A 16,537-nucleotide genomic window follows, 5' to 3' on the forward strand; every position below is an offset into this window, starting at 1 on the left:
TCTTCACTGCATAAGTGGAAGAATTTTCTCTCTTTTTTGCGTGGGATATCTTTTTTTCTCTTTATATTTCTTTTTGGTTTTTGTCTAAGTGATGTCTCTTGATTGATTTTCACGTATGGATCAATTATGTCAAGATTTAAAGATTCGTGAAAACTTTACTCCTCGCAATCTCAGTAATCTTACCTGATTTTGGACTTTTAAAACCTGGAAAACAGTGTAATTATTAATCGTTTGACCAGTTTCTCGATGCCAAATATGCAAATACAATGAAATTCATGTTATATATAATTACTTTTCATCTCTTAAGTCTTAACAATTCATGTCCAGAAGATATATATCAATGAAAAATCATGTCAACCTACTTAAGATTTTGTTTTTCTATAATAGAAGAAATTCCGTTATTGACGATGTCCTGAAAAATCCAAGTAATTTAAAAAAAAAATATCATATATTAAATAATTATTTAATCTCTTAGTTATAATAATTTGATCTATTCTCCCTGGTAAATGTGGTTGGTGGTTGTACTTGGTGATTGGTAGGTCAATGTGGTTGATACCTCTAAAAAACAAATTTGTAGATTTGAAAACTCTCAAATACTCAAGTATTTTAAAAAAAATATATACAATAATATTTTAAAGAGATAAACTTTAAAAACATATATGCTAAAAATATTAAGAATAAAAGATTGTGAACCATTACTTGTTTAGTTTAGAGGGTATTTATAACCCCTAAACCTTGTTATTTTGCTTAAATGGAAGAATGAGAGAGTCATCATTCCACCCTTATAAATCAAATTTATATTATAAGTTGTGTTTTACTCGTTCTATGTAGCTAAAAAGATTGAGACATAGTGGGTCATGAGAGATTTTAATACACCAAATGGTATTGGTGAACTGTATACTTGTTTAATTAAGTCTATTTTTTAAGAAATAATTCATCTAATACTTACGTAAAATATGTGAAGGCATGGCGTTAGATTCAAGTATTATGTTTGAATTCATAGATATAATGGATCCGGCCACGTTTTAGGCCAAGACGAACAATGAGTGTCTAACCATGTCTGAGATGAAATGGCAAAAAGTCTTGGACTCGACACCCACGAGAGATGGGTGTCAGGCCCACCTTGTTGACCTGGAAGAGCGTCAAGCCATGCTGCTAGGCCTGGCGTACTGTCAGGCACAACACACTTGTTGTAGGGGTATTTGGGGTCGGTGTGTACCAACCCAATATGTATGTTAATTTGAGAAAAATATATTTGTGTATCTTTTTTTATCTGAAGTTTATATATATATATATATAATCTTACCGATAAAATCCAAATCCATCAGCTAGGTAATTGATATTGTTTTCAAAATAAAAGTCAGTAAGACACAATTTCAAGCAAAAAATCCTAATCGGATCGCCAGGCCTGTGCATATAATTAAGATTTTTTATTATTATTATTTTTGAAGTAGGACAATGCATGTCCATGCTTTACCGTGGCATTCTCCGACTCCGACCATCAATCTCCAAACAAAAAAGAAACATACAACGAAAAGGACTATCAGCCTATAATTAAACGCTTGTTGCGAAAGATAACTACAAACCTACAGGCTGGACCTTGGCGATGGAGATGGTGATGGTGACGGTGACAGGTCAATAAAAACAGAACCCTTGATTAAGCTATTAGTAATCATAATACTGCAGAGGAGTTTCTTGGGATCTTATGAAAACGAACATCTTCTTTTATCTTTATACCAAAAAAAGAAGAAAAAAAAGAAAGAAAATCTAACGGAGGATTGGATCATAAGCAAAGGTCATCCATCTACCGTTTCCTTTCCAAATTCTAACCAGTCTGGATGAGACACGTGAACCCAGTTTAATGATCCCTCACACTCAACAAGCTTAGGAGTCAGGACCCCCCCCAAAAAAAAAAAAAAAAAAAAAAACCAGAACTGGTTACAGGCTAGCGGCAACACATGTAGCTGGAACTCGTTGGAAATTTTACTCGTTATCATCGTTTTTTTCTGCATAATTTTCATGTCTCCAGGCCTAATTTTGTGTTTATTATTCAAACTCAACGACGAACTGGCAAGGATTATTTAGCCTCCAGGCTCCCTAAAGAGCGCCTGTCACGGCGAGACAGCTAGCACAGCAAGGGCCACCACACAATGGCGGTGCTCCAACACCCCAACTAAAATTTGGCAGATTACAGCCAAAACTTAAGCGTAAAATATACATCTGCCAGTGCCAATCCGATGGCAATGCTATGATTAAGGGCCAGCTCATTTGAGGGCAGGGCCCACTAACCATAATCCTCCTGTTGCTTCTTCGGTAAAAATGATCGCTCATTATTCTTGACTAGTAGAATACTTCTCATTTTCACAGTTGTCGAGCTGGATTTTAAGATTAATTCAAGAAATGCGAGTCAATTCATGTATCAACCAACTAGTTAGTGAATTAATAATATGATATACTTAAAACAAGTATAATTAAAATATTTAAAATATAAATCAAGCTTAAAATCTTTAACATTTATATGACAATATATATATATCATAATTAAAAAAAAAAATGCAAGTTCTTTCACTCATGCATAATAAAATTTGATTGTATGAACAAGACTAGGAATTATCGATGTGCCTGATTTTGTGTGGAACTTTATTGTTGAAAAAAGCTGGAGGGACTTCGCAGTGGGAGCTGGATCTACTTATATGCTATTCATATCATCGCTTAGATTTCTTACAAACGAGTATGGATGAACTGTATTCAATTAACCTGAACTCACTGAGTCATCCAACGTTTTCATGTAGTTGAGTCTTGAAGAAATCACCATGCAATTCCAGTTGATCTTGTTGAAAATGAATTTATATATTTTGGGAGAATAAAGAATATCTGCCGAGTTGATTTTGTAAAATTGATTTGTTTAGTGATAATTTCATCCATATATGGATTAATTTTATTTTACTTCCTTAACTCTGTTTCTTATTTAAAATTAACTGAATCAAATGTTATTTTTTTAGATTTTTAGATCAGTTTAATTATAATTTTTTTTGGTTTTGATTTTAGATTTTAAAAACCAAATTGAAAAAAAAAACTCATTACAAACTAAAGATTCGTTAGATTAAAATCTAGGAAAAATAATCTAGGAAAAAGTTTCATGAATTAAAGTAGATATATTCGATCTCTTAAAATATAAAAGTAGACTGAACCAATTAGTATGATTTTTTTATTTAGTTTATTTTCATTTAAAATTGAAAAAAGACTTATTTTATTGAGTTTTTTTAATTTAATCTGAACTATTGAAACCGATATTGAGGTCTACTTTGGCAAGTGGTTGACAAATGCATGGCCATTTCTAAGGACAAAATAAAATCATTCCAACAGAATCATTAATAATCATGATTTTTTTAATCATGTTAATGTCCGACTCTACCATTTTCACTCCGCCCACAGAGAGGAGAGGACAACCCCCTAAGCTAACCCATATTCATCATTAATACACAACTAAAAGAGTGACTAACAATTCTTCTCTCTTTTTTTTTTATAGAAAAAAAGGCTGGCTGGCTGCTACTGACGTGTCACCCAGATCTCATATCCAAATCACATGCTCTGCTGGTCCCACATCAAACAACATAATCGACGCCTCAGATCTGTTTGGTAGCTCATTGGCCCCACCAATAGCTCTCGAACTTCCGAACCTTCTTCCTTCCACTCTATTTATAATCCTCCCTTCCTTTCTCTATTTCCTCACTGGTCAGGACTGCACGCAAAGAGCAGAGAGAGAGAGAGAGAGAGTATCAAAACTAGACAAAATGATGCTAAAAAAAGCTGTCATCCTTCTTTCTTTGATCTGCATTTCGATTGCTGGTGTTGCTGGTCAAGCACCAGCAACGTCACCAACAGCAACACCAGCACCACCCACACCAATTTCTTCCCCACCACCAGCAACCACTCCTCCACCAGTTTCAGCCCCACCTCCCGTTACCCAATCTCCACCTCCAGCTACCCCTCCTCCAGTTTCAGCCCCACCACCTGCCACCCCTCCACCAGCAACACCTCCTCCCGCCACCCCGCCACCAGCAACACCTCCACCAGCAACCCCACCACCTGCTACTCCTCCACCAGCAACCCCTCCTCCCGCTGTTCCTCCACCAGCTCCATTGGCAGCTCCACCAGCTCTTGTTCCGGCTCCAGCTCCCAGCAAGCCTAAGTTGAAGTCTCCAGCTCCATCTCCTCTGGCATTGAGTCCTCCATCTCCACCAACTGGCGCTCCTGCTCCAAGTTTGGGTGCTTCCTCTCCTGGACCCGCTGGAACCGATGTGGTAAGTCCATTATTGATCCCCATCTATATTCTCGTATGATTATATTTTGCTAAGCATTCATGTGATCTGTTAATTTAGTTCAACGTACATACCCTTTAAATTAAACAAACATGATCAGTCATTTGCTCTATAAAAAAAAAAAAAGTTTTATCCATGCACAGTTAATCTCTTTTTTTTGATATCAGATTTCTAATCTCGCTAATTTCTTTATAGTCAATGTAACTGCATTGTTGAATCTTGTGTTTGAAAACTTGCTAGATGTCCTAGTTCGGTAGTACCATAGCTAGTAGTTGTTAATTTAGTTAGGATCTGGCGTAATGCAGACAAAATACTGTGTAGTTTGCTATTGTAAACCGGAGTGTTGTTAGTGTTTTAAGTCATCCCGATGCTGCCTCTCTAGGGTCTCGGTCTTGGCCTCTGCTTGCTGGGGTTATTATCCGGTGTGAATATAACTACATTCGGATTAAGAATTGTGCACCAATCAATCAGTAGTTGTTTACAGATCTGATTGCAAATTCAATGTTTGACCTGATTTGATTAAAAATCAGCGGTTTTAAAGCAAGAGTAAATGTTTTTGCAATGACCCAATCAGGTAGTTTCACGTGACCTGTGAGAAAATGAAATGAATCCATTATATTTTAAAGCAGGGAAATACAATAATAATAAAAAAAAAGTGCTGTATGTGCAAGACGCAGAATCCCAATTCCCAAGGACTACCTGTGCTGTCTTCGCAGGGAGGACCACCCCTCTTCTGCTCAATTGCAGGGCTTATAGAAAACATAAAACATAAGTGTTTTGGGCTCAAATAACTGTCCAAATTCTCAAGTTGGGTTGCATTCAATGGGGGTCCACCGATTTACATTTGGTCCTTGGGCCTTATTGGGTCCAGCTGCGGTCCATTATCGTCGAATTAACTGCTCAATTAGTTTTGTAGGTGGGTTTTTAGCCTGTAAATGTTGTGTCTGTAATGTTCTAACCTTTTTTTCCACAAAAATGGTGCTGTTGCAGAGTGGAGTAGAGAAGATGGGGTCCGTGCAGAAGATGGTCCTGAGCTTGGTCTTTGGATCAGCATTCTGGTTGCTAGCTTAGACATATCATCTTTGTGTCTCAGTTTTTAATTTTATTTTATTTTTTTATAATTTCTGCTGTTGTCTACATATATTACTGGCTGCCATTTTAGCCCCTGCGCGGTGATGAGATCTTTTATTACCAGTACTTGAGCCATATATTATACATTCGGTTGGATTCTTTGGGGAGATTTTTGAGGGAAGCTTTTGTATTCGAGGGGACTGCCTGAGGGGAGTTGTTTTGTATTTGAGATTGTTGATAGTTACCTCTTTCTCTCTTTTATACCTCCTTCTTCGTTATTTGCCTGTGCCTTTAGTATTCTCCATCTCTCTCTCCTCTGCCTGTCCATTTCCAATTAATACAAGATATTAATCTAATAAAACTTCATTGATTTGATTCTGATTTTAATAATTTGATTCACCTGATCCAAACTGCTTAAATTAGTATCAAGAAAAAACATAAAATGAAAAAATAAAGTGATATTATCTTAATAAAAATAATAGTTTGACTTGGATTAACTCAATTATTTAAAAGTCAAAATTCTTTTCTAGTAAAGGAGTTGAGTATCACAGCTGTGCCAAAAACCTTTCCATCAAATTTTATGCAATGGGATGGAGCCAATTATGTTTGGTAACGTGCTTGAAAAATCACAACCAACAGCTAAGCAACTACTTAAAGTTTCAAGTATTGAGGGTTGCAGTATCATCTAGGAGAATGGCCAATTATAAAAACTTTGAAATTAAAAATTTATTTTTTTTATAATTTCAAGTTCGAGCTCTTATAGTTTCTTATATGATAATCATAGAGGCTTACATGGTCATTAACTTCAAGGTCTGTGGAATTAGACGAGGTACTTACAAGCTGACTTGAACACATGTTAATAAAAAAAAAATATATTAAAGATTGCAAAGGGGACATTAAAAAATGAGGAAGTTAACTTGAGAAAATCATGAAAAAATTAATCAAAAAGATTAATTGAAAAAGGAAAAGAAAAATTGAATGAATTAAATTTTTTTAAAAAAAATATTTGGTTTTGATTTTAGAATCCTAAAACTAATAAAATCAGATCAAACCGAACCAATTTAACCCAAAATTAAACCTAGTATAAAAAAATAAAACTTTCCTCCAACCCTACATCATAACCAACTAGCACCCCCCCCCTCTCCTTCTACTCTACCGTGAACTTTTTCTTCTTCTTTCCTTCAAGAATGTCATAATATTTGACAGAGACTCGTACATCTTCTTCTATGTTTCAAATGTAAATGATGTATAGACTTACTACTGCCACCATCCATGGTCAATGTCATCATAATATGTGTTGCTCCAAATCTAGTCTGTGCATCGAGTCGGGAAAATCTTGTTTTTTATTTGGTCGCTCTTATCCTCACCGATGCTCTAATTTGCCTAGCTTCACTTTTATACTCCGGTCGACTGGAGGATTTTCATTGAACACTAAATTCCTCACAAGTCACATCTCCATAGGAATTTACGTGCAAGGTTGGTAAGAAAGAGGGAAAAAAAAAACATTAGCTATCCAGGTTAAATTTACTCGAGCCCGGCATTAAAGAAGAAATAATCGAAATTAAACTAAATAAAAAACGGTTGGTTTGAAACTGATTTTTAATTTAATGTGCTTTAAAATCTTTAAAAAATTAATTTTAATTTGATTATTTATTTTATTTTATAACCAAATCAAAACGAAAATAATCAAACCAAGGATGCCACCCACCGACCCACCTCATCTGATTTATATTTAGTTATACCTGTAAATATAAATGTTTCCGTAAGAGCAGTGAACCGCCGGCCTCTGTTACAGCTGTGGAGTCGGTTGCAGAATCATAAATGGCTTCTTTTTTATATAAACAGAAGCGTCAGTCATAAATGGCTTAGTTACCTTGCATTTGCTTCGTCTATAAAAGACTCCAACCTATTCGGCCTATGCATTCATTTTCAGTATCTAATTCTTTTTCATTAGCAATCACTGCATTTTGTCGTGCCTTCAGAAGCTTCAACCACATTCACCCACAAAAACCCAGATGCCATCATTGAAATTAATGATTTTTAAAGAAAATAAACTCTTAAAACTTTTTCAAAAAAAAAAACAAAAAGGCTAATTTTATTCTTGCATGATAGGCATAGATTTTTCTTATAAAAATATGATACGAAAAGTATATTTTCAATTAAAACAAAATGTTTTTTTTCAAGTAAAAATATCAATTTTAATGTCATATTACGTCCTAAAAATTCGTAAGGCCTTGTGTCAAACTTTTACTCGCACAATACACTTTACATGTTCATGGAATACAAATAGATCTTATTTAAATAAATCACTCTTTTTAATAAAATAATTTTAAAAATTTACCATATGGTAGTGGTTGATCATGGTAGAAAGATAAATTTGGAGCAATTTGATAGTATAAAAGCTTGAATATTAGAACCAGACATCTCTAATGGTGTTGCCAGGCTTCGTTTCTTAAATAGATTGCAACAGTAAAAAGAATAGGAAAAGCAGTTTTTTTGGATTGGAATTAACGCTTCAATATGGGTCAAATAAACCAGGCCCACGTAGCCCATAACTACGGCTCAGGCTTTTGGGCACCTATGGCGATAATACACTGGCCCATAAAATACCTAATCCTTCAATGGTCAATTGAGCCCATCTTGACTCAAGTAGTATGGGCATATCAGTATTATATGCCCCTGTGCGAATATTCAATTATTAATCCAATAATCTTCAAAGTACATGACATGTAAATTGTTTTTTATTGACATGTACAGTTGATTTGAATATATATATTAAATCATCAATTGTGATGTTTTGATTAAATAATTAAAATATTTTTTTTATTTAAGTTTACATGTGCTTTTTAGACCCACCTTGACACGTGGAAATCACCATGTCTTTATCTATCATCTTGATGTTCAATAATATTTTTAATATAAGTTTAACCAGATACTCGTTGCTTGCTCTTAAACTCGAGAAAATATAAACAATAGCTGTAAAACATTCATAAGATTTTACAGATATAATTTTAATTTTCAGTGGGAGTGCATGCTAGGACAGCTACCCGAGTTTTATGCATTGCGGTCCCCAAAAAAAGACTAGCGCTAATAGCAAGGCTATTTTATTGCTATCCAACGGTCCTTATTGTGTCTTTGAACTTGGATACAAATCAACTTCTTTTTTTAAAAAAAAAAGAGCGAGAAGAAAAAAAGAATAGTAATTTTAATTGTAGAATGGGTACTAGTACAGAGGCTCAATAAATAAATATTCATCATTAATACTGAACCCTCTATTCTTGGTGATCCATGATCTAGTAGAAGGTTCCCTTGCCGACACCGCCTTCATAGTATTTTTTTTTTATTATTATTTATCCGCAGATGCAAGTTCCCAGCTCTTAACAGTTTACACCACTATCCATATTTATATTTTATTTTTATTTTTTTTCAAGTGCTAAACACAAGAAATTTAAGAACATTTCCTAAAATTCTGGTACATGTGTAGGATTCTTGTTATTAAACTAGACATGTTGTAGGATTGTCAAGGTCAAAGCAAAGTATTCAATAACACTGAAGGTCATTTCCCATGAGCTCTCCAGAAAATTAAAAAATCCAGATCTGCATGGTAATGTTTGATGAATAATAGAAGTTTTTTAAAATATTTTTGGAAAATAAAAAATCCAGATTCTCCATGATATTTTCAGATTATTTTGAATCATTAATATTGAAAAATAAATTTTAAAAAATAAAAAATATTATTTTAATATTTTTTAAAATAAAAAACTACCTTCCATACAACCATCCCTCAACTCGTCCTGTCTTGACTCATCTCCCTTTCCCGTATTGAACAAGCTCACTTACCCAAATACACACGTGTGTGCCCACACACACGTCGCTTAAAACCAGGCAGCACGCTACACAATTCCTAGCTACCTGCCGTTCTGTAATTCCTTGTCAGGCAAAAAGGGAAGTTGAGGTTATACGCAACCAACTTCAATGCCAACTAAACTTGTTGAGGGATCTAAAAATCGTTGTATTCGTTGAAGGGTCTAAATCCTTGGTTAACTAAACTGTAATTAAGCACACGTCAAAATCATGACACCACACATGTCTGAAACAGGCAGATTGAAGGGTATTTCTGTTTACTGGCACTGTTATAAAAAATTAACAAGACCACAATTTTTTTTATAAAAAAAAAAAAACAGATGAAATAGCACGGTTCAAAAAAAATATATATTTTAAAATTGTCAATGTAAAAAGCATGATATTTGAAAGAAATTCTGACATTATCGTTACCTTTAAAAAAATATTAATTAAATTAATTTTGAAGGAAAAATACTTATTTAGAAACACGGTATAAACCATGTTTATTAAAAATTTAATATATTTTATTATAAAATACATTTTAAAAAACAACCATAACTATATTTTTCAAAAAAAAAAAATATTAGTGATTACAATAATGGACTCCACCATCATCAAAAAAAAAACCATTAAATTCTTTATATAACAACATAATTTATTTATTTATTTAAAAAAAAGCAATTTAATTTAATTGAGAGTATGGATAAAGAATCTTAAAAACAGATTACAGAGTCTTATTTTAAATTTTTTAATAAAAAAAAATATATTTGATAACAACATTAGAACTGCCTCGATAGTTGGGATGATGTTTTTAAGTTTGATATAAATACGAGAGGAACGTGCCAAATATTATTACTATATAAAACAAAAACAAAGTTCGCAGCAAACGTACGTGGTTGTTGAAGTAATTAGCTGACTTGACATTCCACCTGTAAATATTGAAGAAAAAAAACAGGTGAGGACGTTATGGTAGCTAAGATATCATTCTCATTTGAGCCTACCTGGTTTGCAGCCTAACTGCATTATCATTTATCACTGCGCAGACCCAGATTACATAATGGCCGAAGGAATAAAACTGATGAAAAAATTAAATGCCTTTTTGATATAATAACATTATTTTAAAAAAATTAGTGAAGTAATATATTATATTTTTTTTTTATTGTATTTTTAAATATGATATTTATTTCTAAGTGCAACAAGATAATTGTCGTACTTCATAACAATGACATTTAAATAGTTGGATTTATGAAGCTTAACAATATAATAAAAACATCATTATCAATTCTCTTCCTCAACCGGTTAGTCAGTTAATTTAATTGTAAGGAATGGTCAACCGTTTCATACAAAAAAACATATTTTTATGAATTTTTTAATTCAGATATGTTTTATTAATATCAATAATATAATCGTGCTGGTAATATCATGTGATTAGAAGAAACTAAGTGTGAGTCTGATACAAATAGATGAGAATCTAACTAGAATAGCTTCTCATTGAGTTTTGTCCACTAGGACACGAATGTCAATCAATGGTTAGAGGTTAGGTGGCGGCGATATTTTTTTATTTCCCCCCAATCTTCTCCTTGCAGGGATTCACACCAATCCAACAAAGAAAATAAAAGATGTCGTTTCATTTTGTTTTGTATTGATTTTTTTATTATTTTAATTGTTATTTTTTTATTTAGGTTGTTTTTCAAGATTTTTTTAAATTTTATTATTTAATATTGAGTTAATTTGAAATTGGGTTTCATGATTTTTTTTTATGGAGTGATCGTAGTTGTGTAATTCAAATAACGTGTTTTAAGAGTTAACCTAAATTCTTTTGTTTAGATCCTTTACACCAATTTTCTTTTATTTTTATTTAATCCCCTGAAATTAGTTTTATTGGAAAATTAGGCTTTGTGATTTTCTTTTATTTTTCTTTATGTGAGGTGAGCCCATTTTGATGATTTAGATCATAGGTTTGACATGTTAACTAAAATTTACTAAATTTTTTTTTGTTATTTTGTATAGATGTTTTTCATTTCATTCTTTAATGCGTGATTAGTTTGAGAAATGAACATCATATTTTTATTATGCTACTTTTTTTCTTATGATCTAACATATAAGGTTTGGTAGACTTGCTTAGGTTTGTTGGTGTTTTTTTTTTTTGGTCATTTTAGTTATTTTTCTTTTAGAATTAGATTGTTAGAAATTGAACATTATAATTTTTTCTATTTGTTTATACAAAGTCATTCTTGCCTTGCAACCTAGGTCGCATGCTTGGCATGCAATCTGGCTTGAACATAGGTCGCTTTTTATTTTTTATTTTTTATTTTTCTTTTCCAATCTTGTTGTCCAACATTTAATTTTTTTAATAATTAAATTTTATGATTTTTTAATTTTATTTTGGCAAGCGTTATTTTCATATAGGTTCTTATTATTGCCTTTTCATGTAAAAAATAGTTCATTTATTGTCTTAACTTATTTTTTCATCATGTAATTAAATGAAAATAGCTCATTGGACCTAGTTAGAGCCTACTTGAGTTGCAATGTTTATTTACTTCTTAGAAATAGAGTAACAATGTTTGAATATATTTTTATACTAAAAAAAATAATCTAGCCTATAGTATAGTGAGATTTAGAAGATGAAATTGCACATCGATTCTCTATCTTAGTAGAAGACTAGAAACAAATGCATAATAGTAAATAAAATGTTTCATTTTGTATAATTTAGTTAAAGAAAAATAAATTAAATAACCAAAGTAATGTTATCTAAAGTAATGGAAGAGAAAACCATCGATTAGAAACTTAACCATAAAGAGACATATATCATACTTGTTTGAGGTTGTGATAACTTTTATTTTTAGATATTTTTTAAAAGTAATTTTTATTTTAAAACACATCAAAATATTTTTTTTAAAGAGTGAACTATTTTTATTAGCATGAAATAAAATATTATTCCTAACATAAATGGAACCTCAGATCTTCAGCCAAGACACATGCTAATCAAATGAAAACATAAAACATTATAAAATAATTAAAATATATATTTACATGCTTCATTTTTTTATAAACAGCTAAATCGACCTTGTTAAAATGTGAAGAGACAATGTCTGCAAAAGGCAGGGAAAAAAAAATGAGGCATGACAAAACAAAGCAGTTGAGGAAGAGAAAGCAAAAGTAAGGGGAAGAAATCACATGGGGTTTTGGAGACTTTTTACCCCGTACCTTGCTGTAATGACATGTTTTCATGCACAGGTTTCGCCTCAAACGATGCAAGCCCGCATAAAAACCTAGGCTTATGCCAATTGGTTTGGATGCAAGGGTCAAATGCTCTTAATTAATACACTGCCTTTAAAAAAAGTCGAAGACCCCACCAAGAAGGGGTCAAGTGTACAGAGAGGAAACAATGGAATAATGCTGCTGAGCTTTCCAACGTCACCACTAGATGCTGTCAACCACTGTGAAAAGAGAAATGTGAGCACTAAAACATCAGGTAAGCCGGAGGAATCGAAATATTCAGAACAGCAGCAGTAAAAAATAAATCAGGTTAACCATCTAAGAGGTAACTTAGTAATAAAAACTTGGAACTAAAAAATTTGTTTTTTTCTATAATTTTAGGTTTGAATATTGTAGTTGCTCTTTGTTAACATAAGGCTTATAAGATTAGTCGAGATGCATACAAACTGACCCGAACACCCATGTTAATAATAATAATAATAATAATAAAAATAAATCAGGTCCGAACAATAAAAAAAAACCCTGTACATCGCACGATGAATGAGATATAAAACTCTAAACGATGGGAGGTTGAAATGTTTATTTCGTGCAGATCCAAAAACTTGAGATGAAGGAAGTGATGTTGATCTCTGCACTCATATGCATGAAGCATTCGATAGTTGATCAACAAATATCATGGTTCACATCCTTTTCAACAGCACTGGTAAAAGTGCCGCAAAAAACAAAAACATAATGGTAAAGGAACTGGCTGGTCTCTCTTGCATGCATTCAACAGATATAAAAATTTCCATTTCCTTCAAAACCAAGAACCTTCAATATGAATTAAGCGACCACACGACGAGTACCAAGCCCACAAACAGAAGTGAGCAAAATAGACATTAGCGTTAAACTCGTGTTAGCCAGAAGCAGTTTTTTCCTTTCCACCGCCACTGCTGTATGCACTCAAAGATAGAATTAGTTGAAGTATAGAATGTTATTGTTCTGCTATTTTAAAGCTTCACCACCATCTTCCAGGCATGGAAGGTAAACTAAAACTAAAACCTCCGTTTGCTCTATCCCTAATTGGAAAACCGAGCTCCAACGCCCTCGCTGGGTTCTGCATCGAGAGTATAAAGATTCGTCTGCGCCCCAGTTTGAGACAGTGAATGATTATGCTCTATTTTACAGATTATCAGAGGTAGATCCCAAAGTCCAAAAAATGACTTGAACTCCTACTTCGTAATTCCTAACCCGTTAGTCAATTGTAGCTGGTTACCAGTATAAACAATTGCAGTGATGCAATCCTACCCTGGATTAGACCTCCGTCTTCCATGTCATGTTATCTCCACAGCTATCATCTGATTTATCTAGTGCTGCAACTTTCGCCCGAAGTGCTACTAATGCCATTGCACTCTTCCCCCCTTCATCATGAGGTAGCTCACAAGCTTCATTAAAGGACCCTGATTTTAAATCTGCTGGGGGTATAAAACAGTCTACTGAAAGGCCAGGCACGTTGAATGCAACCTCTTCAATAGTCCAAGCTTCCTCCATCTTTGTCTTGGTATGGCTCATTGCCACCTCACCAAACCTGTAAAGAGTCACCGCTGAGCGACCTGAGTGGGCAATCATGATCCCTTCAACTGGCCTGTAATCATCAAGGAATGAATTGATTGTCGTTTCCCAGTAAACTGCATCCCCGCCAATGGATTGGTTGCGGGTCAGATGTGAATCCTCCATATGAACCAGAAGTCCAGTCTTTTGGCTGAAGTAGCCAAACAAAACATGCCTTATGATCTCGCCCGGGCCTTCACTCCGAGCTTTCAGAGTCTGTGGATCAGCCAATACCTTTAGTATAAAGCAGTCCTCGCCATTTATGTTTTTCTCTCCTATGCACCTTGCATCTGCAAACATACTAGCTGTGGTTCTTGGATCAAGACCCTGAAATGGCATAAACAAGTCCACAGATGAGCCAATTACTAGAACAAATCTAAATGTCCAAAGCACAGCTTGCAAGAGGAAGTAGCATAAAAAACTTCACCTGGAGCGCTCTACGCAATGGTCTAACAGGACCTTTGGCAGTATGTGCACCAAGCCAAGGCGTGTGCCTCCAGACAAGTTTGCCATTGCAACCAGCACGAACCTTATCACCCCCAACGGCAAGCTCAACATACCACATATCAGGATTCATCTGCCAAAGCACAAACCCGCCTGACTCGACACCTCTAGCATCGTTGCGGTTCTTCACCACCCTTGTGGGTGTTTCAGACTCCGAAACTATCATCTTAAGCTTTCCCATGGCATATGCATTTCGAATCGAGGTCTGCACCTGCTGCCCACCAGAAGCTGCCATGTACTGCTGCAATATGTATTGAGCAGAGGAAGTTTCCTGCAGCAATACAATCCCATGGAAGACCAAATATTAAGGGTGGCTCTTTTCTATTTTTCAAAAAAATTGGAGCGATTTCCACCAAGCTATAAAGCAGAGAAATGAAGTCATGTCCAAATTTGGAGAAAATACGAACATTAACACTGCCAGTTAGCAACAACCTATTTCACACTACGATGCAAGCATCAGTTTTAAGTTTTAACTTATGTGGAAAAGGAAGAAAAAGAAAATCCTTACAGCATCACATTTTTTCAATAACGTGAGCAGGAAAACATGTAACATAACATTATGAACTTTTAATTCTGTGACTTTTCCTCTGTTTTCTCAGCAACCAAACAAAAGATTAACCCAAAAAAAGCAAATAAAAAAACCCAACAAAAATTCACTAGTACAATAACTCTTAAGTATCCAGTATCTCACCAAACAAAACCATTACGTTCACAAAGAAAAAAAAATCCGTTAGTCTAGATATAAACACCCCAAAATAACGTTCTCCATTCTTAAAAGGAAAACATTAAAACCCAAAAAGAAAAAGAAACCCACGAAACTAATAATCTTACTTAGCCAAGGTCCAATCCCAACTCTACTTAGTAGTTAGTACTTTCCACTTAACCTTCTCCACAAAACAAACAGTGTTCGTATTTAATAAATTGAAAAAATATTCCACCTTTATTTTGGTTACCACCCCCCCACCAAATAAAATAAAAAAACCTTACAAGTCACACACGCACATAACAAAAACCCTTTTTAAATTATTGACAATAAAGAAAAAATAGAGGGCGAGGGCGAGGGAGAGGGAGAGAGTTTACAATGGGGGTGTCTTTAATGCTAAGGTGAGGCAAAGGGTCTAAAGTGTTAACATGCACCGGAGCCAATGGTGCACCCATGACACCAAGCAATAACCTCAGATCAGACCTCTTATAAGCCAAACTTGTAGCAGATGGAGTCCTCGATAACTGCCCTTTCATCCACTGACCCAGACCCGGCCCAGACCCGGCCCGTTTATGCTCACCTACCCCTCCATCGGGATCCGGGCCCTCTATTAGTGGAGTTAACGTTTCCCCTACCATTGGCCTTGAGCTCCTCGATTTCCCAATCAACGGTTCTGGTTGTGCGGCGTAGGATGAAGTGTCCTTTCTGTGTTTTTTCCGGTAGAGCAGACCCGACATTGATGAAGCAGTTTTGGCCGGGCTGTTTGAGCGAGAACGAGAAGGGGAGAATCCTCCGACTATTTCTTCTTTAAGTGCTGAGAAAAAACCTTGTTTTTTTTCCATTTTTGTAGGGGTAAAATTGAAAAGAAAAGAGGCGATAGAGAATACGAGTGACTGGTAGTGAAGAAGAAGAAGAGGTGAGATTGTTTTTGGTTTTGTTAGAGACTAGTTAGGAGAGTTTGTTGAGAGAGATGAGTTTTTTTCATGGGAGAAGTGAAAGGAATGTTTTTCTGGTGTGTGAATGGTGGAGAGAAAGGAGAAAATGGTGGGAAAACAGTTCGGGGATGGACGGAGATAACTGGACAGACAGTGTGTGCGTAACTGTGTAGAGGTGTGTTGTGGGAGGGAGTGAAAAAGGTTGTGCTATATATATATATATATATATATAGAGAGAGAGAGAGAGAGAGAGAGAGGAGTGGGGGTCGCGTGGGTGGGTGCCCTGCCGGGTAGAGGCCAAATTTGGGAGTAGTGGGCTGGTAAGTTCTTGCTGCATCTGCCAAGCCGAA

The 16,537-nt window shown here is 34.6% G+C and overlaps 2 protein-coding genes across 2 annotated transcripts; one reads left to right on the top strand and one right to left on the bottom strand.

Moving 5' to 3' along the window:
• The first annotated feature begins 3,706 nt into the window (after positions 1-3,706).
• Positions 3,707-5,671, top strand: LOC118059135 (uncharacterized). The gene is made up of 2 exons (XM_035071971.2): positions 3,707-4,304; positions 5,313-5,671. The coding sequence occupies exons 1-2, from the start codon at positions 3,795-3,797 to the stop codon at positions 5,391-5,393; spliced, it is 591 nt and encodes a 196-aa protein (XP_034927862.1). The 5' UTR covers positions 3,707-3,794; the 3' UTR covers positions 5,394-5,671.
• Positions 5,672-13,218: 7,547 nt separating this feature from the next.
• On the bottom strand, positions 13,219-16,392 carry LOC118059136 (uncharacterized). Its single transcript, XM_035071972.2, has 3 exons — positions 15,630-16,392; positions 14,473-14,820; positions 13,219-14,372 (listed from the first exon to the last, which is right to left on the bottom strand). The coding sequence occupies exons 1-3, from the start codon at positions 16,092-16,094 to the stop codon at positions 13,749-13,751; spliced, it is 1,437 nt and encodes a 478-aa protein (XP_034927863.1). The 5' UTR covers positions 16,095-16,392; the 3' UTR covers positions 13,219-13,748.
• Positions 16,393-16,537: the final 145 nt, after the last annotated feature.

Source organism: Populus alba, chromosome 9, assembly GCF_005239225.2.
Source record: "Populus alba chromosome 9, ASM523922v2, whole genome shotgun sequence".
Lineage (NCBI taxonomy): Eukaryota > Viridiplantae > Streptophyta > Magnoliopsida > Malpighiales > Salicaceae > Populus > Populus alba.